General features: G+C 42.3%; 1 protein-coding gene across 4 annotated transcripts in view; it reads right to left on the bottom strand.

The window, feature by feature from the left end:
• Positions 1 to 14,735, bottom strand: part of LOC136424070 (double-stranded RNA-binding protein Staufen homolog 2-like) — a 31,027-nt gene extending 16,292 nt beyond the window's left edge. The window contains exons 1-10 of one of the 4 annotated variants that reach the window (XM_066412488.1): positions 14,548 to 14,735; positions 12,096 to 12,124; positions 11,885 to 12,033; positions 11,465 to 11,616; positions 10,913 to 11,066; positions 10,220 to 10,379; positions 7,608 to 7,792; positions 7,097 to 7,185; positions 6,169 to 6,429; positions 4,738 to 4,884 (exon numbers count right to left, since the gene is read on the bottom strand). In XM_066412488.1, the coding sequence (XP_066268585.1) occupies positions 4,738 to 4,884; positions 6,169 to 6,429; positions 7,097 to 7,185; positions 7,608 to 7,792; positions 10,220 to 10,379; positions 10,913 to 11,066; positions 11,465 to 11,616; positions 11,885 to 12,033; positions 12,096 to 12,109 (1,311 nt within the window). In that variant the 5' untranslated portion in view covers positions 12,110 to 12,124; positions 14,548 to 14,735. Of the gene's footprint in view, positions 1 to 4,737; positions 4,885 to 6,168; positions 6,430 to 7,096; positions 7,186 to 7,607; positions 7,793 to 10,219; positions 10,380 to 10,912; positions 11,067 to 11,464; positions 11,617 to 11,884; positions 12,062 to 12,089; positions 12,125 to 14,547 lie in introns of all 4 variants that reach the window. The other 3 variants (XM_066412489.1, XM_066412491.1, XM_066412487.1) reach the window with 3 other exon arrangements.
• Between the last annotated feature and the right edge of the window lie 431 nt (positions 14,736 to 15,166).

Here is a 15,166-nt window from a genome sequence, read left to right on the forward strand (position 1 = left end):
AAACAAATCTTAGGTACAGGTACATGTTCACGGGTTTAGGTACGGGTACCTGTACCTGAACTACTTGTTCAAATAATGGTTAATTTTCAATAATTAAGGGTTAATGGCCCGCCCCGAGGTGTATATGGTGTCATAACGGCCAGGCATTATGACACCATATACACCGAGGAAGAGGCGGGTCTCTCTCTCTCTCTCTCTCTCTCTCTCTCTCTCTCTCTCTCTATCCAATTTAACGTCTTTTGTCCCCCATCATATGGGGGTTGGACGTGCTTGCACATGGTTGGGGAAGCCCCAGAACTCCTCATCAAGTGCAAGTCTTTTTTGTAGCAAGAGTTTTTACGGCTGGATGCCCTTCCTAACGCCAACCCAAACCCTATGCATAGATCCCTTTTACTATTAAGAATGCATTTCAGAATTTACATTTGTCCTTTTTGAACAGAAGATGATAACGTCTCATAAATCACCCACCACCTGCCTAGCTGTCCAACATCTCATAAATCACCCACCACCTGCCTAGCTGTTCCATGTCTCATAAATCACCCATCACCTGCCTAGCTGTCCCACGTCTCATAAATCACCCACCACCTGCCTAGCTGTTCCACGTCTCATAAATCACCCACCAGCTGCCTAGCTGTTCCACATCTCATAAATCACCCATCACCTGCCTAGCTGTTCCACATCTCATAAATAACCCATCACCTGCCTAGCCATTCCACATATCTCATAAATCACCTACCACCTGCCTAGCTGTTCCACGTCTCATAAATCACCCACCACCTGCCTAGCTGTTCCACATCTCATAAATCACCCATCATCTGCCTAGCTGTCCCACGTCTCCTAAATCACCCATCACCTGCCTAGCTGTTCCACATCTCACAAATCACCCACCAACTGCCTAGCTGTTCCACATATCTCATAAATCACCCATCACCTGCCTAGCTATTCCATATATCTCATAAATCACCCACCACCTGCCTAGCTGTTCCACGTCTCATAAATCACCCACCACCTGCCTAGCTGTTCCACATATCTCATAAATCACCCATCACCTGCCTAGCTATTCCACATATCTCATAAATCACCCACCACCTGCCTAGCTGTTCCACGTCTCATAAATCACCCACCACCTGCCTAGCTGTTCCACGTCTCATAAATCACCCACTGCCTGCCTAGCTATTCCACATCTCATAAATCACCCACCACCTGCCTAGCTATTCCACATCTCATAAATCACCCACCACCTGCCTAGCTGTTCCGCATCTCATAAATCACCCATCACCTGCCTAGCTGCTCCACGTCTCATAAATCACCCACCACCTGCCTAGCTGTTCCACGTCTCATAAATCACCCACTGCCTGCCTAGCTGTTCCACATCTCATAAATCACCCACCACCTGCCTAGCTATTCCACATCTCATAAATCACCCACCACCTGCCTAGCTGTTCCGCATCTCATAAATCACCCATCACCTGCCTAGCTGTTCCACATCTCATAAATCACCCACCACCTGCCTAGCTGTTCCACATCTCATAAATCACCCACCACCTGCCTAGCTGTTCCACATCTCATAAATCACCCACCACCTGCCTAGCTATTCCACATATCTCATTAATCACCCACCACCTGCCTAGCTGATCAACGTCTCATAAATCACCCACCAGCTGCCTAGCTGTTCCACATCTCATAAATCACCCACCACCTGCCTAGCTATTCCACATATCTCATTAATCACCCACCACCTACCTAGCTGTTCCACATCTCATAAATCACCCACCAGCTGCCTAGCTGTTCCACGTCTCATAAATCACCCACTGCCTGCCTAGCTATTCCACATCTCATAAATCACCCACCACCTGCCTAGCTGTTCCATGTCTCATAAATCACCCATCACCTGCCTAGCTGTCCCACGTCTCATAAATCACCCACCACCTGCCTAGCTGTTCCACATCTCATAAATCACCCACCACCTGCCTAGCTGTTCCACGTCTCATAAATCACCCACCACCTGCCTAGCTGTTCCACATCTCATAAATCACCCACCACCTGCCTAGCTGTTCCACATCTCATAAATCACCCACCACCTGCCTAGCTATTCCACATATCTCATTAATCACCCACCACCTACCTAGCTGTTCCACGTCTCATAAATCACCCACCAGCTGCCTAGCTGTTCCACGTCTCATAAATCACCCACTGCCTGCCTAGCTGTTCCACATCTCATAAATCACCCACCACCTGCCTAGCTGTTCCATGTCTCATAAATCACCCATCACCTGCCTAGCTGTCCCACGTCTCATAAATCACCCACCACCTGCCTAGCTGTTCCACATCTCATAAATCACCCACCACCTGCCTAGCTGTTCCACGTCTCATAAATCACCCACCACCTGCCTAGCTGTTCCACATCTCATAAATCACCCACCACCTGCCTAGCTGTTCCACATCTCATAAATCACCCACCACCTGCCTAGCTATTCCACATATCTCATTAATCACCCACCACCTACCTAGCTGTTCCACGTCTCATAAATCACCCACCAGCTGCCTAGCTGTTCCACGTCTCATAAATCACCCACTGCCTGCCTAGCTGTTCCACATCTCATAAATCACCCACCACCTGCCTAGCTGTTCCATGTCTCATAAATCACCCATCACCTGCCTAGCTGTCCCACGTCTCATAAATCACCCACCACCTGCCTAGCTGTTCCACGTCTCATAAATCACCCACCACCTGCCTAGCTGTTCCACGTCTCATAAATCACCCACCACCTGCCTAGCTGTTCCACATCTCATAAATCACCCACCACCTGCCTAGCTGTTCCACGTCTCATAAATCACCCACCACCTGCCTAGCTGTTCCACGTCTCATAAATCACCCACCACCTGCCTAGCTATTCCACATCTCATAAATCACCCACCACCTGCCTAGTGGTGTGGATCTAAACCCGAGTTTAGGTTTAGGTTCGGACTTGAGTCCAGAGGTTTAGGTTCAGGTCCGGACTTGAAAGTCCGGACCTGAACAATAATTTTGGAATATTTTTTCGTGTTACATGTAAAATTGCATATTGGCAGATATTTTACACGTAATTTGAAAACTATATATACGGAATTATATACAGTCAGTAATTAACACAAAAGTTCAGTTATAAACACAAAAACAGCAATGTTTTAATATTTTTCTAGTGCAAATTTCACGATTTAAGGAAGGTTTAAGATGGTTTAAAACAAAAAGGAGTGTATGAGTGAGAGAATTTTTTTTTTTCAAGTCCGGACTTGTTTCCAGACGTTTAGGTTTTTTTGGACTTGAACCTAAACGTTTTACAAGTCCGGAACCGGTCCGGCCGGACCGATCCGCACCACTACACCTGCCTAGGCAGCTGTTCCATGTCTCATAAATCACCCACAAGCTGCCTAGCTGTTCCACATCTCATAAGTCACCCACCACCTGCCTAGCTAGTGGTGCGTCAGGTTTAGGTTTAGGTTCGGACTCGAGTCCAGGGGTTTAGGTTCAGGTTCGGGCTTGAAAGTCTGAACTTGAACCAATGACTTGTGAGCAGAGCAAATTGGCTAACTTAATTCTTAAGACTACATTCTCACGGTGTATGTGCACGTCTATGACCCTGTTACTTGCAATAAGGGTATAAATGGACAGCAAATAAAGCCCAAAAATCCTTTGACACATGAAATTTGGAAATGTAACTATTGTTACAAAAAGGCCGTCTAGAAGTGACAAATAACAGCAGTTTTTTGTTTTTTTTGGTTAAATTGCATGTTGGAAAAGTTTTACATGTAATTTGATAAATTTACTGGGAGACCTTCCTACATGGCTGTATAGATCTACTCTATTCTATATGTGAAATAATAGTATATATGGTGAGTTGTTGGCACAAAAGCTCTCAGACATGTTCAGTTTAGTATTACAACATTTTCCATTTTTATCCCAAAAAAGATGAAAAAACAACTTTTCATCTTATAATGTAGCAATAAAAGCAAAAGGATTACTTAATTTTGGCCGTAGAAATAAAATATTCGCTGAAAAACGATCCTGGAATTATCAACCTGCAATGTTTATCAATGTAGACAGGGGACGTTGTGTCATTTTCGCGTGGTATTGCGAGGTTTAGCGGGAGTTGGTTGGAATAACGCCGCCATGTTTGTATATTTTCGCCGTCCCCACACGCTGCTGTGTTTTCAGACGGATTTTAGCATTTCAGACAGATCAAAACAAGTTGACTATCGGTACAAAAGAGGGAAAAAGTATTGGTAACTTATTGATTTGTTTGGTTGGACGTCAATCTCTGTGTTTCAGTTGAAAATTTAGCGCAATTTATGAGAGTGATAGCGTGCGTGTGTGTGTGTGAGCTTGAGCTTTCTTGGCCCAATTTTTGTCTACTTCCGAGAAATTTGTTGAAAAATAGAGTTCCCAGGCTCAAAATCTAGCTTGTGTACAGCGCTACCAGGGTTTAGAAATAATATGCTACTGGCAAAGGAAGGTTTTAGATAGTTTACAACAAAACAGGGTCTAAACAAGTCTAGAACCGGTTCTCAGCTTTTCGTGTTTTTTTTACTCGGACCGAAACGTTTTTACAAGTCCGGAACCGGTTCGGCGAACCGGTACGCACCACTATGCCTAGCTGTCCAACGTCTCATAAATCACCCACCACGTGCCTAGCTGTCCAACGTCTCATAAATCACCCACCACCTGCCCAGCTGTTCCACATATACACAGAACATCACCTGCATGACAAACTCTCGGCGGCGAGGGAGGCCCCGCTCAGCCTGCAATGAGAACTCGGGTTCCTTCTCCTTCCTGGCCTGCTGAATCTGGATGAGTCGACTGACAGGGTTGATGCCTTGTCCGTAGTCTGGGTTGGTCTGATTCAGCTGGAAATACAATCATTCCAACGTTGTCATGAATTAGCCAAACAACTTGCACAGCATCAATAGCTTATTACATTATAGGTTCTATTTTGAATGCTAACATCTTCAACAACGATCATGTTGACTACATGTACATGAACCATGTTTTCTGTAATAAACTGCACTCATTGAAAACTTTCCTGTTGCAGGCAGGTGGCGTGGGCTGACAGGCACAGCAGACACGTGAAGCTTGGAACAGCACTGATGGATTCATACATTTTGTTTGCACATTAAAATAAAGTCAAACTTTAATAAAGGAAATATATTTTGTTCACATATCATGATGATATATATTGCAGTACTAATGATTTCATATTTAATTTTTTTTTAGTAATATCTTACGATACAATGTTGGGTAGGATGTGCTAGCAACACTGAGCTAGCTGCACCACAACAATGCAACATTGCCAGGAGAAAGTACTGAACTAGTTCGCAGATAATTTTGTCAAGCTGATTAGCATTTCAGGCACACAAAAGTTGCAAAAATGTATTTTAGATTAATGTACTTTTTTAACAATGATTTATGTGACTGTCTCATCCTACTCTTCATACTGACATCTCCAAAATAGATAATACGTGTACCTCTATATATTTTTCCTTGCCTCTAAATTTGTCCTGGCTTGTATGCAGCTTATTTTGGTCAGTACTTTTGATATTTCTTTTTAAAATCAGGACATTGTTAACAGCATCAAAAATATGACTGTCTCATGGTGATAGCACTTTCGTTAGGTGCAAATTGTTCAGAAAGCCCTGCCGACACATTACATTCAATATACATCATAATCATGTCCACTGCAATCCATGGAATGGGTGTGAGCAGTTATACTAACTTCTGCACATTTCATTACACATTTACAGCAGTACATTACAGAAAGTATGGTACTTCTTTCCAATAATAAAAAATGTTCCTGTTCATAATGAATATCATATGCAACACCCTTTGAAACACATCCTTACTAATAACAAAAAGCTACATCGTGTACAGAAAAACTATTGTATAACAAAAAAGTTTGACCTGTACTAGGCTGTAGTGCCTACAATTACTAGTATCACACACAGCAAATAACAAACACACACCTTCATGATAAGAATGGTGTAAAATCCAGAACACATACATGTACATGTACATATGGTTTTGATAAACCCATTCCTATTAAAACCGTGCATAACATAAAAATGAAATATAGAAAATAAAGAGACTCTGCACACCAACACCACAGAAAGCACACTAGTTGTTCTGGTAGTTACCTCAGTCACATCTGCCTCAATCCAAGAGTTCAATCCCACCTTGATCAGAGATTTGGGCCTCTTCTTGTTGTAGCGTTTAGTCTGCCGAGATCCGCCGTCATCATGAAGGAGGGGGAGGACCTTCAGCTGCTCCAAGACCTTCTGGGCTGCCCGTTTTTTGGACACTTTCTTGCCGTTCCCTTCTCCCTCTGCCACAAAGTCTCCAACTTTGCAGCTGGTAACAAAGGTCTTCATGTGGGGAGGTCCACTCTCTTTCACAACCTGGAGACACCAGAGACAAACTTGTGCTCACCACAAAATCTTCAGATATGTACATGACAGACTAATGATATATACAAGGAGGTTGATCCTAGCACAAATTCTATATAAGGTGACACCAGTTTAATTTGAATTCACAGGTCATTCAGTGATAGACTCCAGTGCTATTACAGGAGCCACAAAATCAGCTTTAAGCCAGGCTGGATAATGTTTTAGACAATAATTATCAACTTTAGAATTAATGCACATATCAATGTTAAAAATAACACCTAGGAAGGTCTTTCTTCAACTGTTTTGGCCAAAATTTGAGAATTTTGTGGTATGAAATTAAGCAGGCAAATCCAAGAAATCTACTAGGTGGAGACAATGCATGGTAGGCACAGCCCAGTACCCTTCTTGATGGAGTTGGTCAATGGGGCTGAAGGACTGAGATGGGTTTTAGGCCTTGTCTTTCTAATTCTCTCTTGGCCCTTCCAAAAATAAACATTTGCCTCCGGTAAAAGGGATTTGGGTTCAAAGATCCACTACTTAACTTTGCTGCGTGTGACTTTCATGACATCATTACCTCAAATGAAACCGACATGTTCATGACATCATTACCTCAAATGAAACCGACATGTTCATGACATCATTACCTCAAATGAAACCGACATGTTCATGACATCATTACCTCAAATGAAACCGACATGTTCCTCTTCCGAGCAATCTCGTACACCAGGGTGATCTCTGGCTTTAGTAAGTTCTCTGCTTTCTCATTGGCTGAATTTGAAAAAAAATCAGCCAATAACAGGGTCATTGATAAATTGGCTCTCAAAAGTGATGAGGTAAAATAACATGATCTACATCTAACTATAGACTATAGCAAATGGATATCTAGACAACAATGTGAATGTCTATTTCACAGCATTCTTCTGTTTCTTAAGTCTTTGATATACCCCACTTTGGTCTTTACTATATTGATTCGCCCCTTGCCCCATACTAGAGTAAGGTTTATGTTGATATATGAAATGCAAAAGTTCTTCTCAGTCTGTACTACAGTTAACATTAGCTATAGGTATGAGATAAGAGATGGAGTGTGACTGTATAGTTTTATCTGGCAAATTGCTGTCTTGCTGTTTGTTTGCAGTGAAAGACAGCTATGCCTACAAAGGTTCTGTAGAACCTGTATGAACTGAGCAGACCTAGTACATCAGGAGCTGGCTGGGGCGGGTCGGCGGTCTCTGGGATTGGCTCGTCCTTCAGGACCTTCAGTGCCTTGGCGGCAGCGTTGTGTCGCGCCTGTTGTCGGGTGCGGCCCTCCCCAATAAACTCCCGGTTACCAATGGTCAGGGACACATAGAAGGTCTTTGGTGTGGGATAATGATATCTGTACAAAAGCAACATAAAATCATACAAAGCCTCACAACTCCGAAGCAAATATCTCATGTAATAAAACTTTTACTGCTTCTTTTCATGGAAGGGGACAGTTTTGTGACATGATTTACTACTTATGACAAACAGTGCAGTCATTCTTTAATAAATTCAGGGTAGGTGTCATGAATCACCATTACCTAAGTATCAGTATGCTGACGCTTGCTTTGTTCTTGTTCATCATGTGTTATATAAGCAGCAGTGTGTGAAATACTTTTCTGAGCCAGGTTGCCCAGTGTTCAACCTGGGTACAGGCCTCGAAATTAACTTTTTTCCCTACTGTCCCAGTATTGTCCCGAAAATAAATTTCAATTGTCCCAAAGTGAGGATGGACTGTCCCAACCCTATTCTCAGGAAGTATGTATTATTACATATTATTACAACAACAATAAAGCTCAGAGTACAGTATTGCTGTGTAAGCTAATTGTCAATTGAAATAAACCCAAAATCAAGTCAAATTCAAACTTGTCATTTTTTATTAGGCTACACCAAGTAATTTTTATGGATGACGTCCGTGCACGCATTGATGTTGGTCTGTTCCCAGAAAAAAACCCAAGAAATTCCGCTTCCTGTAACTAAAGCGTAATATTAACGTAAAACTCGTCACGCGAAATGCATAAATAAAAGCAATAGAAAATTTGCACTGCTGACAGCTAGGATCATCCTGTCAGCAGTAGAAAAAAATGCACTGCTGACAGGATGATCCTGGCAGCAGTGGGATATGGAAAGAAACAGGGCAGGACAACAACTGCTGTTGAACTTCAACTGATTTATTCAAATCATTGCTGTTTTCATGATGAATAAAAGAATTGTTAGTTGTTACACTATGTTCTCTCATTCAATTTGTGTCCTAACATGTGTCGTCGACTATTATATTTCAAATCTAGGCATCTTGTTTTTTTCGGTCCTTCTTGGGGTTTTTTCGCGCTCTCGCATTAGATTTAGGGTCTCCAAAGGACGTCATCCATAAAAATTACATGGTGCAGCCTTAGACAACAACAACAAAGACAAACCAAATGTTCTTTCTTTCTGGGAAGAATAAGATGTAACGTATTGTATTGATAGTACTGCAGATGTACAGGGACCACTGGATTATTTTCTACTGTCCCAAAAATGTCCCAAAGTGATTTTTCAGTTGTCCCGGCCTAAATTTTAGTGGCCCCTGGACATAGGGACATAGTTAATTTCGAGCCCTGTGGGTAGAAAGCTACTGGTTGCCCATCAGAATTTCAGGTTGCTCCACCTACAATTCACTGATTTCTTGAAATCAAGTACATAGTATTACATAGCCTTTTACAATATTTCTTCAAAGCGTTTTTGTTTCAAAATGAAATTGAATGATATACGTCATGTAAAATAAACGCCACAAGCCACAACAAAAAACTTATATAACTCATGTGTAACATGGCTATTTCTTACATGTAAGTATCCTTTCTCAAAACCCAGTACTTTTATTTTCATAGACTTTTTGCTTTTTCTGCTGTAGCAAGAGTAACACTGCAAAGGGTGAATTATTAAGAATTTAATAGAATTATAACTAACTACAATAATCTATGTCATTGTCCTGAGTTGCTATCTCACTGTCACAACATTTTCACAACTTTGTTTATTTTCTAATACTTGTTGCAAAGTGGAGAAATTTATAAAAAATCCCAGCTCAGTTAAGTGGCTAATTCACCACTTGTGCAATTTCTAATGTTGCCAACAACAAAAAAAAAAATAGTGCTAGCAACACTTAGCCCACAGAAACACAATAGCAACTTAAACACTGCCCTCTAACGGTATTTGCCAGTACTGCAGGTTACGCGTTATTACTCTCGCGCATTCTCGCAATATTTAGCGATAGTTGATGAATCCAACATGGCGCTGCTAATTTACGTTATTTGAGCGGTGCTCTCTTTCTGACGGATTTTTGCTTTTCAAGCAGAATAAAACAAGTTGACTATGGATGAAAACATGTGAAAAAGTATAACTTGTTTGTTTAGGGGTCGATTTCTGTGTTTTGATTGAAAATTTACGAGAGTGAGAGCATGTGTGTTTGTGCACGTGTGTGAGCTTTCTTGGTCCAAATCATTTCTACTTTGTGCGAATAATTACTGCAAAATCAAGTTCTCAGGCCCAAAATTTTGGCAGCACACTGTGCCACCTGGGTTTAGAAATAAGTTGCACCAACCAAAATATTGTTGTGCCGCACAACTGTGCAACCGGTTATTTCACACACTGAAGCAGTGAATAACCACTCTAATTTTTTAAGATAACACGCTATGTAAAACTGTGGCTTGAGTATTTGCAGAAAGTTTTTCCAAAGTCGCAGGTAAAATTACTTGCAAATTATAATTATCGTAGAAACAAGAAAAAAATGTTAGTTAGGAAACAGGTGCACCTTTGGTTGTATATTCCTCTGAAGTTGTAGTTGGGTCGGTACTGTGGTGGGATGGTGGGTTTGGGGTCGATGGGCCGGTAGATGGCAGGCTCCCCCCTCCTCATGGCCAGCCCATTCAGCTCCACGGTGGGGGTGATGCTACCAGCTGGAACATCTCCTTCTGCCAGGTCAGGAAATTCAACTTAGATTGCAAGTCTAACAAACAGGCCTCCTACAATGAAAATCATTCATACTAAAACACATTTTTACCAAACTTTCCAAATGTGACCTAATCCTCCTATCTGATGGTCCCATAGTGTTCAACAACATACCATGAAGTAGAAATCCAAACAGTTGTACCATAGTCGTAGCTGTCACAGATGTTAACTGATCCTCCCCTTCCCTTCAATCCCAGCTATCTCCCTCCCACAAAGGGTATTTGTCATCCCCATCCTGTGGTGATTGACTGACAAGCCATCCATAACACACTACTTTCAGGAAGGGGGTGTTGACCAGTAATACTGCAGTACCTGAAAATACTGCCAGGGGGCCAAAATTGCCATGTTTCTTCAGGACTTAAAAAAATAACCCATGTACCAAAATTCATACAAATTTATCAAAATTATCTTGAGTTATAGGTGCAAACACACAAATACAACCAAAAACAGTACCGCCGCCGGAGGTGAACCCTCTCCCTTGAGGTAATGAGTGTACCTGTTAGTTCCTGGTTCCTGGGTGGTTTAGGTTTGGGCCAGGGCAGGTTGCAGGTGTCCAGAGCCTTGGAGGCAGCAGCATGTTGGGCTTTCTTCAAACTGGAGCCCTCGGCTGTCCAGGTCTTGTCAGCCAGCGTCAGGGAGATGGTAAATGTCTGCAGGGAACAGCCAGGAGGAGTGTACAGTACTGACTACAGTCTCACAGCCTACATACCGTATTCCTAAACCACACAGCACAGTTTACCCTGGCTGCCTCTAACATAAGAATTTCAACCCAGTCGTCAGGAATTTTTTCGTACTACCCCAGGGGTCGTGGGTAAATACTGTCTTCTAAAGTTCTATGACTGTATGCATTGTCTGCTAAAACAAAATGGAAGCGTAGCTTCCGTACCCATGTCCCATCTAGGAAGAACTGCCTTCGGGGGGTTATAAGCAATGGCAGACTTATCGTTGCACGACCTTCATTTCTGTGTAACATATAGCCTTAAGAAGAAGAACCCAAAACTGTAAAACTTTGACCCTCATGCACAAATCCTTATGCTGCTCCCCCTACCTTCTGGTGGGCCGGTCCTGTTTCAGTGATGAGCTTGTACTGTGGTTGGATCTTGTTATATCGGGCTAACTCATTAATCAGACACATGGGGGTTTTCTCTTTGGGGTTTGCCATGTTGGAGGGGGCAGCAGGATGAGCTGTCACAACAGTGCCTGGAACAATCAACATCCCACATACATGTAATACAGATATTGGGAGCCATCATATCTTCAGAGTAAAAACTCTGTTCCAATAGAAAAAAAATAGCACATGAAATCTTTTACTATTTGACAGCAGTCTGGATATTCAAGGGACCAAATAACTACATCAGGTGACTTTACAGACCCTCATGTCAGCAATAGGTCAAAAGTCGCACTTATGTCTGCTGAGAAACTCCACACACAGCTAATCAAAATATCAAGACATTAAAGAAACATGTACCATTGGCAAGTGCAGACCCAGTAACTGCAGGGGAGACCCCAGCTGCCCCCTGGGTGGGGGTGATGATCCCCGGGGTGGGGTTCATCCCCCCCTGTGCAGGGGGTGCACCAGCAGGAGGGGCTCCTGGGAGAGTTGGAGAGGCTGTCTGCGGCAGCTGGGACATGGTGGAGGAGGTCACTGCAGCAACAAGGAGGAAAGAACTTTAGTCTGTGGCAGCTGGGACATGGTGGAGAGAGGTCACTGCAGCAACAAGGAGGAAAGAACTTTAGTCTGTGGCAGCTGGGGCATGGTGGAGAGAGGTCACTGCAGCAACAAGGAGGAAAGAACTTTAGTCTGTGGCAGCTGGGACATGGTGGAGAGAGGTCACTGCAGCAACAAGGAGGAAAGAACTTTAGTCTTAGTTACACACATACAGAAGGCAATATTTCAAACCAAATACTGACTATTTCTATTTCTGCTAAATATAATGTACTTTTTCACAGAAATACCAACAGAAAATCAAATTTCATTTTCAAAATATTCAGAAGACAATAATTCAAACAATTTTATATTATCTTATAATTTTTTTTCATGTAACCGTGGCAGTGTACTTTGCCTCTGTGTAGTTTCAACAGCTCATTTTCTTATGTAATGTTGACTTATTGTTTATGGCTGTTAACGTTGTGAATTTGCAACACAATTTAGGTTTATAAACCTGCGAAGTTGTAAATGTTGAATAAAATTTCAAAGATATAGTCAACAATCAGGTTGGAGCAGATAGGATCATACTGCTAAATGCTAATAATGCAAAAAAAATCCTATTATCCTGTCAATAGTGAAAGAAAATCAAAACTAAGAAAGCCACGCTCTCCTTTTTCAGCAATAAGCAAACTTTGACACTGGAAAACCAGTGCTGAAATTTCTTCAACACTGGAAAACCAGTGCTGAGTTGAGTTCAGCACTGGAAAACTCGACGTCAGCACTGGAAACCGAGTGTTGACAAATATTGAACGCACTGCAAACGAAGTGCTGAGATATGTTACCGTAACAACGGCGGTGACTTACTTGCGCTTTTAAAAACGTGGTACGTTTCCGGACTATTCACTGAAATTTATCCATAGCGCATATCTTTAACAGATTTGAATGATGATATTACTGAGGTAAAATCCTCGACATGACCGATTTTTAAGATCTTCCTGTGGGCCAAAGGTTCAAGGGTAACTGTATCGTCATGGAGGTTACAGACACCCGGGAACTCATTTGCCTACGGGCAATTATAAATTCTACTTCCTTGTTGAATTTCAAAATGTTGAGGTTCTTAACAAACGAACCAATACTATGCTCAAAACGCTTTATTTGGCACGATTCACGTGCACAGAAACACCCTAATGACAGCAACAACTGTAAGCCATAAACAGAATTTTCAGGGCCACCCGAATCACTTTCAAAATCTTATCCAGTTGCTTGAGTAATTTTTGGCGTGTATTATTACCTGGAAGTCTAACATTCATCAACGTGGTCATTGTTTATTTTCAATGAATCACAAAAGTAAAGAAAGTGAGTGATCCTGCTGCATTCCTCACGCCTGACACCGCTGCAGCACTGGTTAGAAAAAACGTTCCAGTTCTGAAATAAACTTTAGCACTTGTTTTCCAGTGCTGAGGTTTTTTCAGTACTCGTTTTCCAGTGCTGAGGTTTTTTCAGCACTAGTTTTCCAGTGCTGACTTGTCCCCGAGCACTGGTAAATCCAGTGCTGAAGGCGTGGCTTTTGTACATGTACATCAACCATCAGCACTCGGCTCCAGTGCTGACGGCGGTTTCAGCACTGGGTAACCAGTGGTGAATGACCTATGACATGACCCACCGCCACTCCGTCGCACTTTCAGCACTGGTATGTGAGTGCTGAACTCCACTCAGCACTGGAAAGCAAGTGTTCAAACAAGTTTCACATTCAGCAGTTGGAATCCCCGTGCTGAAAGAGCTTCTGTTATCTGTATCAGCACTTGATCACAGCCATTCAGCACTGGAAAACGAGTGCTGAACTTTCTTCAGAACTGGAAAACGAGTGCTGGACTTTCCTCAGCACTAGAATACCCGTGCGGAAGGCGTGGCTTTCGTAGACTTGCGAAAGAAAAAGTCTTCTTGACAGGATCATTGATCAATAAACTCAATCAACATTCAAAGCCCATTCTAGATTTGAGTATGCATGTGCAGTGTCAAAGGTGAAGGCCCAAAGGTGAAAGCCCCTCGCTTGTATAAACAGTTCTGGTCTCTACATCGTCTCAATTTGCATAACAATCCCCAGATGGGTTTCTCTCAAGAGCCTTCTTTGACCCTGCATATACGTACTCGAATCTACAAATGGGCTTATTGTCAAACCCCCTGACCATCCATAACGTAAACCCTCTGGATGTATGAAACTGAAAGGTGCAAGAAATCCTTGACTTCTATCATTTTTAATGGCTTGTTCAAATCAAAGCTGAGCAAACTGTGGTTAAAGGCTCGGAAGACTGACAAGAACAATATGTTTCAGGTTGACATCCCATGATCGACAGCACTGGAATAGGACGCTCAGCTCAGGAAAACTGGAAGGCTGGAGACTGATGACGTCAGGGTGATGACGAGTTCAGACGACAGCTGGGTACGAACACGTATCATTCAAATGGACAGGGTAGGAATCTCACCTTTTCTTGTCACTCACAGACAAAGTAGAGGGGTCCGGAAAGGTCTGGAGCTCTTGAGACTCCGGAGAAGATGTGTTATTTTAGAGAAAGGGGCACTTCACATCGGCAAACACTAAAGAGAATTCAGACAAGCATGTGCACATGCCGTCTTCAACCCACAGTAAAGAGGCCAGGCTATACCACTTTTGGGCGGAAATTCTTCCGTAATATTTTGGCAAAACCATTACAATGGAACTGGTATTTTGATTGATTCCTATTGCATATAAATTTTATCTAAAAAGAACGGTTTAATTTTCTATTTGTTTGACTTGACCTTTCAAAATAGTTCAGTTATGAATATAGTTAATGATATGTCTTTCTCCCCCAAATCTTTGTAGAATAACCCAATTGAAACGCAGTTGATGAGACGCCAGTACTGATTGGCTACTGTGGAGACAACTGAACGTAGCACTTTAAAAGTATGACCAACCAGAAAACATGTTAGAAAATCTTCAGCAGCTTCAGACTCTTTGGAAGAGAAAATAATAATAGGAGTGATAGGAGAGTAAAAAAGGGCAAATGTGGTGGAATCAGATGAGTTATCAATGCGCGGACTTACATATGTAAAAAAACCTATGAC

Source organism: Branchiostoma lanceolatum, chromosome 18 (genome assembly GCF_035083965.1).
Source record: "Branchiostoma lanceolatum isolate klBraLanc5 chromosome 18, klBraLanc5.hap2, whole genome shotgun sequence".
NCBI classification, from domain to species: Eukaryota; Metazoa; Chordata; class Leptocardii; order Amphioxiformes; family Branchiostomatidae; genus Branchiostoma; species Branchiostoma lanceolatum.